The sequence below is a fragment of the Solanum lycopersicum genome, chromosome 2, assembly GCF_036512215.1.
Source record: "Solanum lycopersicum chromosome 2, SLM_r2.1".
Taxonomy (NCBI): Eukaryota; Viridiplantae; Streptophyta; class Magnoliopsida; order Solanales; family Solanaceae; genus Solanum; species Solanum lycopersicum.
This window is the reverse complement of record NC_090801.1, coordinates 59621530-59638140: the sequence shown is the minus strand read 5'-3', so window position 1 is coordinate 59638140 and position 16611 is coordinate 59621530. Positions and strand designations below refer to the sequence as shown.

Here is a 16611-nt window from a genome sequence, read left to right as displayed (position 1 = left end):
AAATAAAATAAGAATTAAAAGTAATTTTTCTTTACACATTAAATAATATTCAAATTCATAATCGCGATAGTTTATTCACTTCATTAAAAAAGTAAAATTCTTTTTGTATAAAATGTATGTGAACGTGATTTCTTATAATCAAAAGAGGATAAATTGTAAGTTGACTAGTTATTTGGCAAAGGCATTAATTAATAGTCTTTTAGCATTACTATAGTTGTAATGATTAGGACAATAATTATGGGATTAGTATTACCATGCATAATGTTATTATATATAATTGTAACCAATAGTGAGGATTATGAAATATATATTGTTAAGTGTAATTATTATAACTTGGTAAGAAGTAAAAAAAAGGTATTGAGAACTCCTTAAACTTGAAGTAAAAGGATCAAAAACTAACTTATGACTTTGACTGAATTTCTAAAACATAATAATTAAGAATAAGTTGTCCATTACCATACTAATTAAACTAAATCAAACATATGACTTATATAGATGAGATTTAACCTTGGATTTTAATATGACAAAGATTTATCATAATGTTTTTATTTTAATTAGTTAGATATAATTGTAAAAGTTTTTTTTTTTTTTGGTGTAGCAATTATTAATTGTAACAAAGTGTGAGGTGAGGTAATGTGCTATTGCCTGCTTGTTTGGAGGTTTCATCATAGTTTATCATCATGATTGTTTGAAAAATTCACCTTTTTTTAATAAATTGCTTTTCACTCTTGAACATTGTGGTATGTCCCCTTCTTTATTCTTTTTAGGGAAAAGACTCGAATATCCTATCAAATTTTTAGAAAAAATTTATTTATGTCATCAGTTAAAAGTAAGGTTTATTTATGTCATTATCGTTAAAGAAAAAATTCATTCATGCCATTATTTTTTAACGGTAGTTCTACAAAATCATTTTTGATATGTGGCCGATTATGATTCGTCCACTTAATCAATTTTTTAATAAAAAAATCATAATTCTAAAAAAAATAATTTTTTTTATATTAAATAAATTGATGAGGTGGCCGAATTATAATTTATCACGCCATCAATTTTTTCAATTAAAAAAATTGAAGTTCTGAATAAAAATTGAGTTATTTTTTTAAAATAAAAAAAATTGATTACGTGACCGAATTATAATTGATCACGTGTCGTAAATGGTTTTGCAAAATCACAGTTAAAAAAATAATGGCATGAATGACATAAATTAGCCAAACTTATAACTATTGGCAAAAATTAGTCTTTTCTAAAAGTTCACTGACATATTTGAGCCTTTTCCCTTCTTTTTATCTATTATAACTAGGGGCACGTATTGTTCGAGTTAAATTGAATAATTAAATCAAATCAAATTAAATTTTTATTTGAATAGATTGTTTTATTTTTTGAAATTGAATTTGATATATATGTGTATATATGTTTAGTTAACCACTTTTGTCCCTTTTTAGTTACTGTCTTTCACAATGATTACGTTTAAATTTTATGCTTGAACATCTATGATAGGTATACTTATTATATGTATTGCGTTTTAAGTTTTTCTTATGATTTATATTAGAAAGTATATTTAAGGGATTCAATATTATTAATTACTTTGGTTATGTTATTTAATCATTGAAATAATCGAATTTGGTAATCGAACCGAACAGAGGAAAATCAAACCAATTTTATTTTGGATCGAATTGAGTACACTTGTGCAAAACCAAAAAGCAAAAAATTCAAACTGAATAGTGCAAAACCAAGCGAGAAAACAAATGCATACCCCTAATTGTAACAGACATAACAAATAAACATATTCTTTTAAATTCGACTTCAGTTGATATTTATTTATAATTTTGAGTGACTATAAGTAGATATTTTAACTTGTATAAAATTAAATACATTTGCATCTTATTTGACATCCTATGTAACAAATTGCACCTTACGTGTATTATATCACGTAGGATCATATCACGTAGAATCATATGTATATTTATTCAAATTCAAATACATACTCATGCAAACTCAAAATTAAAAAATATTGATATCGATATATTTATATGTTGTGACTTGTGCCTTTATAATATTAATAATACCGTTGATTCAATTTAATAGTACGGAAAATTAATCACTTTTCATTAGCACATGTTCGGACTAACTTTAAACCACCAAAAATTGAAAATATGAGATAAAAAATCATCAATATTATAACAACTTTTCTTTTATTCCTTTATAATATATGGTTAAATTAAAATAAGCATGAATGAATAAATTTTAATATTTGCATGAGAAGTTTAATTTTTATTTTGTACTTACAATTGTTATTTTATACACTAAAAGATTAAATCATGTGCTCATGTTCTTGTCCTTTTTCGTCCACCGCCACCAAAATTTTATTTTTCTTTTCTTTTGCCATGTTCTGATTAAGAAAACGTCCAACATTTTAAATAATTAAATAGGTAGTAAAATAATATTAGAATGATTGAGTAAATTCCAAAAAAAAAAAAAGACTGAGAAATAAATCTACAGTTGACTGTCAAAAAAAAACAACCGACATTACCACTCTCGTACCATAGTGTACCACGTGACTTTTTCTTCTCTTTGTTCTTATTATTTTACACACACAAAAAAAAAATGAATTCCGAAATCGTTGGTCACCAGACGCTCGCTAATGAGTATCGCGTCTTTCATTTGCTTCCACGATGAAAGGCCTAGTAGATAGATCTATTGGATGCTACCTCTCAACAGACGTCGCAAGAGGAATCAGCCACGTGGTAAGCCTAAAAATAAGGGATCGGAGCCTCAACGATTCCGGTAGCAATGTCCAAAGCGTGACTGAATCCTTTTTCTACCCCTCTTTGTATAGTTGCAATGGATAAAATGGTAAATAACAGAATTCTCACCTTTAAATTTTTTATTATCATTATTCACTATTAGTTTTATAAATTTTTAAATTTTTTTGTTTTTACGTATCAAATTAATGTATCAATGCGTCGAATTAATATATCTCGCGCATCAGAGTAATGTATCTCACGCTCAGATTAGTGTATCATATATAAAATGTATATTATATTAGTATATCATGTATAAAATGTAATGTATCTTACTTAACGATTAATGTATTGACGCATCAGATAAATGTATCAGCACTTATATTATGTATAAATAACACTACACACACATTTAAGATGATAAATATCAAGTTATAAACATATTTTTTAATAATAAACTACTTATAGCATATTACTATCAAGTTATAGCATATCAAGAAAAAACATATTATTCTCATTAATTTTTTTAAATAATAATAAACTTATTTAAATAATTACATTTATTATTCAGTTACCTTTTTTAAACCAATGTAGTTAATTAAATTAATTATTTTAAGTTACCTTTTTTAAACAAAACTCTTAACTAGTGTAAATTCAAATAAATATTATATAGTTACCTTTTTAAAAAAAATTACAAAATAATAGGGATTTTATCATTCCATAATTAATAACTACCCATCAATATCTAAAATAATTACAATTTTATTTTAAAACTGCCACACTGCCCCAAAATTTTGTTCTTCCCCAAATCCTCACAAAATCATCTCTTTTGCACGCCTAACAATTAATTTTTTACCAAATCATCTCTTTTGAACGCTTAAAAAACTTTCAATCTTAACAGTCGTCTTCTCCAATTCTACTATTTTGCACTCAAATCTTCCTTTTCTGCACTCAAATCTTCATCTTTTGCACTTAAAAAATTGTACAATGTCGAAGAGAGGCAATGAAACCCCGCGAAAATTCAAAAGGTTGAATGATGAACAAAGCTCAGACGAATTTCATGCTCCATCTTTCAAAATTTTATCACAAACTCAGCCTTCATATGCAAAAGACAAAGCTAGATCAGGGAAATCAAAAATGAAAAAAAAAACAAACAAACAAACATCCAAAGGAATCCGAGAAGAAGAGAAAAGGGAAAGAAAAGCAAAAAGTAGATGAATCGGAGAAAAGGGCGAAAGAAAGAGGAAAGGAAAACAAATTGAGTATTCATCAGATTCTGAATCTGATTTTGTAGAAGAATTGATAAAATCAAAATAAAAAAAACCAAGAACCTCTAAAATCGATACTTCACATTTACAAGAAGAAGAAGAAACAGTTAAACCCAAAAAAAATTTAAAGGTTAGTAAAAAAAAATTTAAAAAAAATTAAATTAAAATTATCTATTTAATTTTATTCTAATTTCGAGTTAATTGTGAATAGTATAGTACATTTTTATGTTCTTTTATTTATGTATGAATTGTGTATGATTCACTGTATGAAATTACACATTTTTTTACATTACAATATCAATATATGAAACATTTATGAATTGTGTATGATTCAATGTATTAATTTGGTATGATATGTATATTAAATTTGTATGATTTGTGTATTAAGTTTTGTATCAAGTTTATGATATTGTTGAATATTAATATCCATAATAAAATTACATACTTTATGTTTTGATTTGTATATTTAGTGTTGAATATATTGTATATGAAAGAATGTTGTAAGTTTGTATGAAATGCTACATCTACTTTATTACATTATAAATGTATAAACAATGTATGAACTGTGTATGAGTATATTGTAATACAAAATCAAAAAAAGCAAAAGGCATTGAAATTGGTAGGTCAGAGATAAGCCACAAATAAACCTAAACAAGTTGTTAAGATCAGTAAAAAGATTTTTTCAAATTTCAATTAAAATGTATGGTTTAAGTGTGTTTAATTTTGATTTTATTTGTCAATAGTATAGTACATGAAAATTTGTATGATTTATATATCAGTTGAGTTTTTAGTATTGTATATTATAATTATATATGAATATTGTATGATTTAATACTGTATGATTTGTGAATATATAATTGGATTACAACAAAGTATGATTTTTGATAAATAATGATGTATTAGTGTTGTATGATTTTGTGTATAAAATAATTACTATATTTCACTATAGGAATGTATGCATTATGTATTAACTTTGTATGCTATGTGTATGAAATGCTATATTGTCTATTACAATATAAGTGTATGAATAATGTATAAGTGTTGTATGTCGTATATTTTTTAATATTATTAAAAGTATTAAAGCTGTATATTTTATGTTCTGATTTTGATGTATGAATTAATGTATTGGTACTGTTTGAGTAGTAGTTTGTAGTTTAAAAGTCATAAATTATTATTTTTTTAAAAATTAAATATGTATTAATATTGTATGCATTGTGTATGAACTGATGTACAATTTTTGTATGCTTTGTGTATGAATTGAATTGAATGTCCATTTAATATACCAGTATATATATGATTTTATATGACATTATATAGTATGATAAATGTATTAATTTAATTTACCAATTTTATAGGAGAAGAAGATACAAATACATTTGTCTTCATGTATTAACATGAATGTGTTTGCGGATCTGTTGACCTTCCTAGGTCAAGACAAGTTTCAACAATTCTTACAAGAAACAACATTTGAATTTTTTTATGATTTGCATGACGTAAAAATCCAATGTCAGATGTTATGACATATATTTATTTTTGAAACTAAAAATGACAGGGATGACATGTTTGTTATGAATGTAAATGGTACAAAGTTACATCTTGGGTTAAAAGAATTTGTTGCTGTAACCGGTCTAAAATGTGGACCAATTTCTGATTTTGTATCTGTACCTATCAAAATAATTCATACAAACTTCATACGCATTTAATATATCATTCACTGACATATACACTATTTCAATTAAACAAAAAGAATGTAGTTTCTATACAAAATTAATACAAAATATATATTATAATTTCAACAGAAACATATATTGTGAGTTTAACAAAATATAGATTTTCATACACAATTAATACAAGTTCTTAGAAATTTCATACACAATTAATACAATTTTCATACTTCACCAATACACAAAATTATATCTTCTTACTTTTTGAATATTATCTGAGCAGGTTTTACCATTAAATACAATTTTTATATAATTTTCAGACATTATTCATACATTTGTAATACTTCACCTGTACAAAGAATTATATCTAATTATTATTTGTCTAGTTAATAAATGTACGTTTTTCTATTTTCTTCACAAATCAACTAACACGCGAATCTTCAATTTAATTACAACTCAAATACATTTATATTTACTTATCGTTTTTCAAAATGCCATACGTAACTTGATTGTTTATCCAAAAAAATAACATACAAAGTATATTTTAGATCTAACAATAATTAAAAAAAATCGAACACTTTTATACATGTACAAAACAATAAATACAATTAAAACCAACAATTCATAATTAAAACAACAAATCATAACAAAAATCAATATGATGAATTCCATTTTCCACCATGTTTTATTAATATCGACACATTGTTCTCCATCAAATCAAATCAAATTGTTTTCAACGCCAAAATTTATTCAACTACTAATAAAAAATGAAAATAAAATCTGCAAATTTCAAAAAGATTGTGAAATTTTGGAAAGCAAAATGACATGTATGTTCATACCAATTTGGTAGAGCTTTTCAAAGAATTAAATCAAAAATTAATATCATTTAAACTAATTTGAGAGAATTAAGGCAACTAACTAATCTACAAAAAATTTAAAATCCCTTAAAACGTGCTAATTTATTAACAGTAATTAATAATTATATTTAATTTATTTAATAAAAGATCCCATTTTCCATTATTAATTTGTCCGTTTTTTTAATTTATTTTTTCTTTTAACAACTCTTTTTAATAATTTAAAATTAACATTATATATTTTTTTAAAATGCTATAACTTGAGATATTAAATGTTATACAATGAAATTCAAACTCTAGTGCTGTAACTTGAGAATATTACTATAAAAAATGCTATATACCTAATTATTGTATTATTTTGAAGTAATTTTTGTAATTATTAACTTATAAGGGACAAGTGACAATTTTCATCATAAAAGTATGTGAGTTTTGTCCTTTGCCCTAAATAAAATTGGACAAGAAAAAGAAAAAACAAAGTAATCTTAATATGAGATTACTTACATTGACTTGTGAATTTTTGCATCATTTTTGTTATATATATTTGTTAGAAACGTCATAATTTTCCATTAAATTAGTGTGTGTGTGTTTTTTTTTTGGAAGGAAAAGATTTATTTTTCAGAGTGACTTATAACCAGACGATTGAAAATCATGTAGAAGCACCAAAGAAATGAAAGGTACAAAACAGACAATGTCAAAATCACAAAGAAATCGAAATTACTCCAAAAGGAATTGATTGCCTTTTGTCTTTCTCCTACTCAAGATGTGGATTACAAGTGTTCATTTGTTGTAATTACAAAATGAATTTTCCTTCATAAACTTTTGTCAACCATGTATACACTATTGGAGCACAATTTATTCTCCCATGAAAGAAAAAGAAAAACTCACTTTCCCACCCCAAAAATAAAAAAGAAAAATAAGATGAGAGTAAACTAAAAGAAAGAAGCTTTTTATATAATCATATGAAGGCTACATAGGATTGTTAACCTTGAATATCTATCAAAAAATGATATCTTGAATTGATGTTTCATTCCACCTATGAAATTACAATTACAATAAGACCTATTGATATCTTCTACTACAAGACTATGGGAGCACACAGCTGTTGATTTCTTCATAAGATAATAGATAGATAGATATCACAGGCTACAACCTATGAGATTATGGGAGACCAAAGTAAGCGGTAACAATGCACATCCCCTGAGAGCGTTCTAGCATTTAGCAGAACAAAATCAAGTACTCCGATGCACATTCCCTAGGGGTTTTGCTGTTTCTTCTGTACATATGAATTCAGACATACTCGGATACAAACCTCTCTGCACTGGTTTATGTTCAAGGTACCTGACGTCTCTTCATCATTTTCTCCAAATTCTCTGACACCAATGCGGTCAAATTGGGATCCTCAAATCCAAGCTCAGGACCAACTCTGCACACACAATAACACAAGGAAATGATATAGTAAATGAATTCATCAGAAAGAGAGTGAAAAAATCCCTCTCTTTCCACCTTCGCTTACGTTTTAAAAATTTTGTAACCAAAGCAAATGGATCCATCCCTATAACAATCGGAGAAACAACTTATGGAAGGATTATAATGGTTGTAGTTTACTGTACATTCCTGTTGAAATTAACCAAAGAGGCCTTTAGAAGCCTCTAGATGGTATAAGTAGTCGAGATCAGCCCCAACTTTGACAGATACATAGCTCAGCAGTAGGATTTATTCAACAAGTCAATATAGTTTTTCTACCCCTCAACCTAGAACCTCCACATAAGAAATGTCATAGACATCCTATCTTACAAGGAAGTATAGAGAAGCCATAAAGAAAGAATAACATGCAAAACAGCTTACTTAGGATCCAGAACCAACTTCTGAACTTCTTTGATGGCTGAGCTTGCTGCATAAAGTGATATCTTTCCCACCTGTATTAAATGAATGCATAAAGTTAAGAATGCCAATCCAATGAAGCTGAGGTAGGAAAAGAATAAGAATCACTACACAGACCTCCAACATTTGCAGCTTCGCATCATGAGTATTAGGAAGGCCACGGATTTCTTCAGCCATTCTAACAGCCTCACCTAAGCTTTCTGGAGAAAGAAAATCAAGGCCCAATTGGACAGTGGACTGCAATAAAACAGAAAGAGCAATCAGCAGAACTTTTCTAAATCGCACACTAAAAAAGGTTATGTTTAAAATCTTCTTAAATGGCTCTAGTAATAAGGTTTCAAAGAGGAACTTAACGTATCTATTAAGTATTAACTAAAAAAAAGCTTCGACTGCAAATCACCAGGAGCTTTCCTTTACAAACATCTGGGCCACTTATACACCTGACCAGGACTTGGAGAACTGGTTCTGAAAGAGGGGAGCATTTGGGGATTTCTTCAGAACATTACAGATATCTAGTGAAAAAACACAAACATTCTGCAGCCCTCTAGTGATTAGAAGGAATATCATATCTCTAACTGGGTGAACATATCTCCATCTAGTGAAAAGAATAAAAATAAAAGAGACCTTCCTCTCCAGCAGTTAAGCTAGGTACTTTTTAAGGTTTTTAACCTACAAGATTGGGTGGATGGTTTAGCAAAGCTTAATTTCCATCCAATAGTTGACTTTCATGTGTCCAAAAAACTTTTCAGGAGAAACAGTTGCATTGTGTTCCTTTTATGAGCATGTGAGGAGGAGGAGAACCTATGTTGTTTACAAACCACTCATAAAATTCATCTCGTCCACTAACCTGAAGATTCCTCACTTGGAAAGGACAACCAGCAGGAACGAAAATAGCTTCGCCTAAATGCTGTTCAAACGACCAAGGCTCAATTCCTGTGAATTAGAGTTTCAATCAAGGAATCATTTTGTGACAGTATAGCTAAAAGAGAGCAACAAGAAAACATAGAAGAAAATGTTAGGGGTGATGACAGGCACTCACAGAGTCTAGTTTTAGGGCCTCATTAAATATCCTGAAGTTGGGAACTAAAAGCAGAACAATCCGCTCCAAAAAAATAAGAACTCAAGGAAAGTTTCATGAAGTTAGACAGAATCAGTTCTGAGGCATTGTTAAGTATTTATTTTGTTATACGCATACAGTGTTTAAGAATTTAAAGCTAATTGGAAAGATACTGTAAGGCAGAATGTCAGCACACGAGATTTTTACATTGCAACTTTAGTAACAACGACAAACTACTAGTCTTACCAAATAACTCTTTCAACTTTCTCTTATGATGCTCATTCAGATATACTATTCCATCGTAAAGAGGACTTGGCACCTGAGACCAATAATGTTGAAAGCAAATATTATGACCTCAATATATATAGAGAGAAATACTTGGACAAGTTATTGCATTTGAGAAGTAAACCTACAGAATCATCCGTTACATGGTCTGAATCTCCGTGTTTCTTCCAATGAAATCTTAGATACTCGATAAGCATCGGCACATCCTGCCTCCGGAAGACATCCCAAAGAGCTCCAGAATGACTACTGTCGGAGCTGTTTAGACTGGAACCATTCAGATCTTCATGACTCAAGTTATCTACACCAATCTGGGAAGTAACTCTGCTCTCTGGGTCGACCAACATTTCATTGGCATTTGAATCCGTATCAGCATACTGACCATCCCCTCTATCGCCAACAGGCGAGAATTTGGAGAAATCCCCTTCGCTTGAAACATTTAGTGCATCGCCAGAAATTCCTTTGTGATCAGATTCAGCAAAGATTTTCTGCATCTTTCCTATCTTCGTCTTCTGCCAACCTTTCAGTTTGACCTCACTGATATGAACCAAAAGGAATACCTAATTACAGAGAAGAGACAGCAACCTAAATTATTTATCAGATGAAAGCAGGATTTGTACTGTTAAGACCAAACAACAACAACAAACCCAATGTAGTCCCATAAGCGGGATCTTGAGAGGGTAGAGTGTACACATAACTGAACCCTACCTCGTGGAGGTAGAAAGGCTGTTTTGCACAGACCCTAGGCTCAAGTAAAGCACATCAAAGCAATTAAAAGGAAAATACAGACGTACAGAGGACATAGCATATAATAGGGAAAGCATAACATAACTTTCAGAAAACAAGAGCAACAACAATAACCAAAGAATGTGATAACTGAAGCACAAAAAATAATGAGCAACAAAAATCACAAGACAGGTAAATACGAGAAAAATGCTACAACTGCTGGTATAAATGGGGAAATAGGTACGGTGCACAATATCACCAAGCCTATCCTTCCTGGAAACGAGAGACAATGCTCAACAACCTACAAAGCTTCTACCTTAATATGTGACCTCCATAACCTCCTTTCTAAGGTCACATCCTCGGTAAGCTGAAGTTGTGTCATAACTCATATCTTGCCTAATCATTTCTTCCCAACACTTCAGCATATCTCTGCCTCTCCTTAAGCCAACGACATTTAACCTCTCACACCTCCTCACTGGGGCTTGTACACACCTTCTATTCACATTCCCGAACCATGCAAAGGAGAAGCTAAACTAATATTTGTTCTTGATTACTTGTACACATTAAGGCCAGGATCAGGTATTTTTCCGTTATCAAGTTAATGCCTTATCAATACCAAATTGACCAAACAATCGAATTGTTTGTGGATCAGTCAACTAAAAATCTTAGACTCTACAGAAAAAATAAATCATCTTGAGGATTATATTTGCAAATATATTTCCAAGTAAAAATGCACGCATCCTCATAATGGAATTCAAGTCACTTTGCATATCAACTGACTCGACTTCAGATAAACACAAGAAACTCTCTAATTGAGGTATCAAACATATGAAGACAATAGGAAGACACAGATGGCATGGGAAGGAAATTATGGCACTCACTAGGTCACGCATGTTGGTATGCAGATTGTTCACTGAGTCACCTTTACCAAGTTCTTCATACATCCCATAAGAAAGAAAGATCTTAGGACCAACATCATTCTGCAGGGAATAATGAGGCAATTTTGCAGCTACATTTAGAAGACCCCACTTGGAGTGAATGAATTCAAGTAAAGGAAGTTTACTAATAAACTCAGGTCTCTGGTACAACAAGAACTCTTCTGAAGCACTAGGAGAAGGCCAGTCTTTCAATTTGAGCATTTCTGGCCAACCATTCTCATGAATTCTTCCCTCTGAGTATCCTCTGATAAATTGACCAATCTGAATATCAATCTGCAAAACAATAAACACGAGACGGTGGTATGATCAGCTAAAGATAAAAAGAAACCAAGAGCCCACTTCACGGAAAATGGACACAGTAGTTATAACATATAATAGGGGATATGAACCACATATGTCAATCGAAAGAAAGTTGAAACTAGATCTAATAGTGTAAGCAAGAGACAATTGGTACCAACCTCACTCCCATCAAAACAATCAATGGCCTTCACAGTTCTGTTATCATCTTTTGTTTTCTCCTCTGTTGTCTCCCTTACCCCTCTCCATATCTCAATGGGATCCCAGTTTGACATTGATGATACATCATATATATCCTTGATGATAACAGGTTTACCTCTACTCCATTGCTTTCTGAAGTCCTCGATCCCTTCACTTCTAATATCTTCAGATAATGGATGGTACAAAATGTTATCATCCCCATTTTCTCTATGAGCAGCTTGGAACAACTTCCCTTCAGACATATTCTCTAGATCGCCAGAATCACATACTTTACATCCACTAACCATTTCTTCAACATTTTTCACCAGTTTCGCGACCCAATTCATCTTGAAGATTCGTTTCAATGATAAGACCGAGGAACTGCAGCCCCCATATTGCTTTGGTGGACAGGGTATGGAGCCATTACCATCTGCTTTCCAATCAGAAAGCTTGCTAAGTATATTTAGATGAACATTTGACAATTTCACTTCCTTTGATGTGGTTTCTCTGCAATCAGCTCTTTCTAGGAATTTCTTACCCCTGTCATCCTGCACAAGCTTGGTTGCATCTCTGAGATCTTTGCAGCAGCTAAGGCAGAGGTCATATGAGCAATTTGAGCAGTGTCTATGGTAATCAACAATTGGTATCCTGCAGAAATTACTGCAAACAGAAATGTCTCGATGACATAGATCTTATCAAGCAGAGAAGTTGAGTGTGCATATTTCCTAATGGCAGGAATAGAAAGAAGATAAGAACTTCGGCAATTGTTCAACATTTTTAAATTTGAAACATTACCAGCACATTTGCTCATCTGCATTCAATTTTGTCCGACAAAGATCCATTCCATTTCCTGGACAATATAAGGGATGTTCAGTTCATACATCATTGTTTGCCCAATATCAGAATTTGGACTCCCATATACGTTAATAAAAATGCAAAAGATCATACTTGTACCTCGTAGTCTTTTTTCTAGTTCCACCTCAAAGCACTGCTGATTATGAATATGCTTAACAACTGGAAGAACTGCTGACAAAAGGGAATAGAGATACTGCAATTTGTTTTGTGCAGGTATCTCCCTTATTCTAGCCTAAGCACACAGCAATAATCACAGATAAGGAAGAAATATTTTATACATATCATGTAAAGCTCTTTTAGCCCTATATATATACCTTTAACAAGTTGTCTCCCCGCATACACACTTTGCAATTGCAACTACCACGACACGCGGGACAAATCCTCTGTATCTCTTCAACTGGCATGTTGGAGTACCTGAGATTAAACTCTGCAGTCATTGCATAGGAAATGGAGAAATTTAGAGACATGTTACTTTCATAATTGAGTCTCACCAAGTTGAAATGCAGCTTTCACAGTATCCCCTTCTATCACATCTAAGGCACCAAGTTACTCGGTGATCATTCCGCCTACATTGATGACAAGGTTGCCCCCCGGTATTATCAGAAGAATTGGAGCTCCCTTCAGAAGTTCCCTAGGGGGAAAATCAAAGAAGCCCAAGTGAGAATATCAAACACAGCCAGCAATAATAATGACGGACTGCTGACTTCTAATACTTGGAGTGCAAATGAAACTTCAGGTCTAAGAACTCTAATTGAATCTAAGACAATATGTCTTCTTCAAACTTAATGTGCAGATTAGATAACAAACACCACAATTTAATTCTAATTATTTATTTACTTAATGACTGCATCACATTGCCCTAGAGTAATCTCATGTTTTTACCAAAATACAACCTATTCACTTCCTAAAGTAACTCCATTCCCAATGCTACTCACTGTGAGTGCAAACTCACCGCTGTAGGACTGGAATCAAACATCTTCAGCGATCTGCTTCTGGAAGATTCCATACCAGAAGGGGGTGGCGTCCTGTAACCTCTTCGGCTTTCATCATACTGTACAACATCCATGTCTAGATAATCAGTAGACTTCATGCCACGAGCTAAAAATATCTTGCTTTGAGGTGTTTCAGAAAAATAATTCATCTGATTCTTTGGTACCTTTTCTTTGTGCTTCTTCTCGGAGAATGAACCAGAATAATCCCCAAGTTTCTGGTTCTCGGCTGTTATATCCATATCATCACTTCTACTCTCCGAATATACATCATTTTCATCCATTGATTTTCTCTTTCCCTTTTTCATGCTGGCTCTCATTGCAGAATTTGCAGCTCTCTTCTTAGCCTGTATGTAGTGCTTTTCACACACAGTCTTATCAGGCATAGACAATGCAGTGCATCTCCACTGTTTCCCGTCAGACCTCTTACACCGCAAATCATCAGGTATGCCAATATTATCTTCAACAGGCCCAGAGGATGATCGTGGGTAATCCATCAAGATGTGAAGTATGAAAACTAAGAGCTAAATAATCATCCAAAACCATATGATGAAATAACCTGAACATTCACAGACAAGTAGCCAGGAAAATAGAAAGAGGAATAAATTGCATGATGAGTAAGAACTTGAAAACCACAAAAACTTAAAAAATTACTAAAAGCTTATTGTAATTAGATCTACAGCAAGATTTACAAGAAAGCAGCCAGTGCTATATGGTTCCTTTGCTTCTATTGTGTTATGTCATAGCAACATCCGCATAGAAACTTATTCCGTGTTTTTCTAATCTTTTCCCATTCATATGAGACATGCGAGTACATTGTCGAATATTTGAGGGATAAGGCACAAGTACCACCCGGAACTATACCCAGGATCCCAGAGACACCGAAACTTTACAGGGATCCAATTCCCTCCTAAACACATTTTTATGTATTTTTGTGTTCCTTTTGTGCTGTCGTATTACCATTTTCCAGGTAAATGACGTGCGGTATCTAACAAGCGTTTTGATTACACAAAAAGGGTTTCACTCGATTAACCTTTACCACTTACATTCAAATTTTTTTTACACAAATAAGATTTAACTTTATTCCCAAAAACATTTAACTTTACCAAAATGATTTATCTTTCCAGATCCAACCTCTCGCCTTCGTGAACTCACCGAAATCATAGCTTTCAGTTTTGTACTTAGTATGTAGGCTTCAATTTGATACTTTTTTTTTAGTTTTTGATTCCATCCCAGGAGTGTAGGGTTTCTTTTGATTGAATCATCCGAGGAGTGCGGTCAAATTTGAAGGCTTTCAAAAATCAGAACTACAAATTAGACATGAAAGGACGCAAAGATAAAGAATTTACACAAAATTAAGCTTACCTTTTTGAGTCAAGAAGAAATTTCAAGAAGGGTATTGAAATGGAGCAACCATTAATGGAGAATGAAGAAATGGTAAATTGAATATGAAAAGAATCAGGTTTTGAAGAAGGGATTTTTTTTCAACTTTGTCAATGACATGTGGCAAAATCCTATTGATTAGCGCTGCTGCACTACTGTTCCCATGTGCCATTAGTGTATTCACGCGCGGTGCCATGTCAGCACAAAAGGAGCACAAAAATACATTAAAAAAATGTGTTTAGGGGTAATATGACCCTCACAAAGTTTAGGTTGAAATTTCGGGTAGAATTCAGGGTAGTACATTAGTGTATCATCTAAGATGATATATTTTTCTCACATAGGTAGCTAATAAGAATGCAAACTAACCGCAGGAGAATCACAAAGAACTAGCAACCGGTCCATAATTTGCATTCTATAATTAAGAATAAAACCTAAAGATTCAACTTCTCCTCGCCCTTCAATTCCTACCGAGCTTTTATGGCTGTATTTCACGAGATCATCTGGATGGAGAAGTGACTTCCGGTAATTCAAAAACACTACTTCTCTTAACTAAGTTTATTCCTGGGAAAGATTAAATTTATAGATTTTCTCCCTCAATCAAAACGGACACGGAATTCCATCAATAAGAAAGAACTGCTCTTTTTATTTTTCCCCTTCCCCCATTACAGCAGAAAATTAATATAACATACTGTCAATCAACCAACCAACCAACTATACCTAAATCCCAAACTAGTTGGACACAACTATATGAATCCCTTTTAACAATTCTGCTCTTCCAGGGTCATTTGAAATCAAAGTACAGAAAAGAACCCATCTCACAGTAAAACGAAACAAAACCCACGTCGCAAAAATTAAAATCCTTCGACAGAGATTGTTCTAAATCCAAAACCTACGCAAATTCGGGCAAAATTTCCATTCATAATAATATCAAAAGAGAAGCAGAAGAAACAGAAACATACATAAAATCATAATCATAGTCTTACATTAGCAGCGAATTATAGGTCCAACAATTCATCAACAAAATTAGGGTGCTTTAAGAGTATAAGGAAGATCAATCCAGTAATTATAGAGTGTGTCTCTACGAAACTATGTGGGAAATAGAGAGAGAAAGTAGAGAGAGAAACCTGGTGAATACGTGAAGCTGTAGTTCGTGGGGCTGTAAGATGCAGAAGGCGAGAAGGAGAAGAAGAAGAAGGAGAAGACTGAAACGACGTCGTTCAAGTTCTGTAAGCAAGTGCTGCACTGCAGCTAACAATCCCATCTTCTCTCTTAAATTTTTTCAGAAAAGAAAAATAAAGTTAAGTCGTAAAAGGGAACTAATTCCTAGCTTCATTAAAATATTAATTAAAATTATATAATTTTAATTTATTTATTTTTTTAAAAAAATTATCCGACTAGGTGTTCAACACTCGTATTTACAATCCAATTAAAGTATTCAGTACTCATATTTAGATTAAATTCGAGTTTGTGTCGAAAAGTGTGAAACTTCTTGACTAAAA

The 16611-nt window shown here is 31.8% G+C and overlaps 1 protein-coding gene across 6 annotated transcripts; it reads right to left on the bottom strand.

Moving 5' to 3' along the window:
• Positions 1-7449: 7449 nt before the first annotated feature.
• LOC101261570 (E3 ubiquitin-protein ligase JMJ24) lies at positions 7450-16603 on the bottom strand. 6 transcript variants are annotated; one of them, XM_004232779.5, is made up of 15 exons: positions 16237-16603; positions 13897-14288; positions 13693-13791; positions 13232-13371; positions 13055-13154; positions 12840-12972; positions 12681-12735; positions 11867-12545; positions 11352-11681; positions 9876-10304; positions 9709-9781; positions 9253-9338; positions 8523-8642; positions 8370-8440; positions 7450-7947 (listed from the first exon to the last, which is right to left on the bottom strand). In XM_004232779.5, the coding sequence occupies exons 2-15, from the start codon at positions 14224-14226 to the stop codon at positions 7854-7856; spliced, it is 2739 nt and encodes a 912-aa protein (XP_004232827.1). In that variant the 5' UTR covers positions 14227-14288; positions 16237-16603; the 3' UTR covers positions 7450-7853. The 6 variants fall into 6 exon arrangements, 5 of the variants coding, with proteins under 5 accessions (XP_004232827.1, XP_069149762.1, XP_069149761.1 ...); XM_069293661.1 differs by having other exon boundaries at positions 13693-13808; positions 16237-16392; XM_069293660.1 differs by having other exon boundaries at positions 16096-16260.
• Between the last annotated feature and the right edge of the window lie 8 nt (positions 16604-16611).

Bases quoted from the DNA above. Each gene is read 5' to 3' on its own strand.
- LOC101261570 (XM_010318409.4), bottom strand. From the start codon at position 14,226: ATGGATTACCCACGATCATCCTCTGGGCCTGTTGAAGATAATATTGGC. The intron at 12,973-13,054 runs GTATATATATAG...CTGTGTGCTTAG, and splicing joins GGGGAGACAACTTGTTAAAG to GCTAGAATAAGGGAGATACC. The intron at 12,546-12,680 runs GTAATGTTTCAA...TTCTGTTTGCAG, and splicing joins GCAGATGAGCAAATGTGCTG to TAATTTCTGCAGGATACCAA.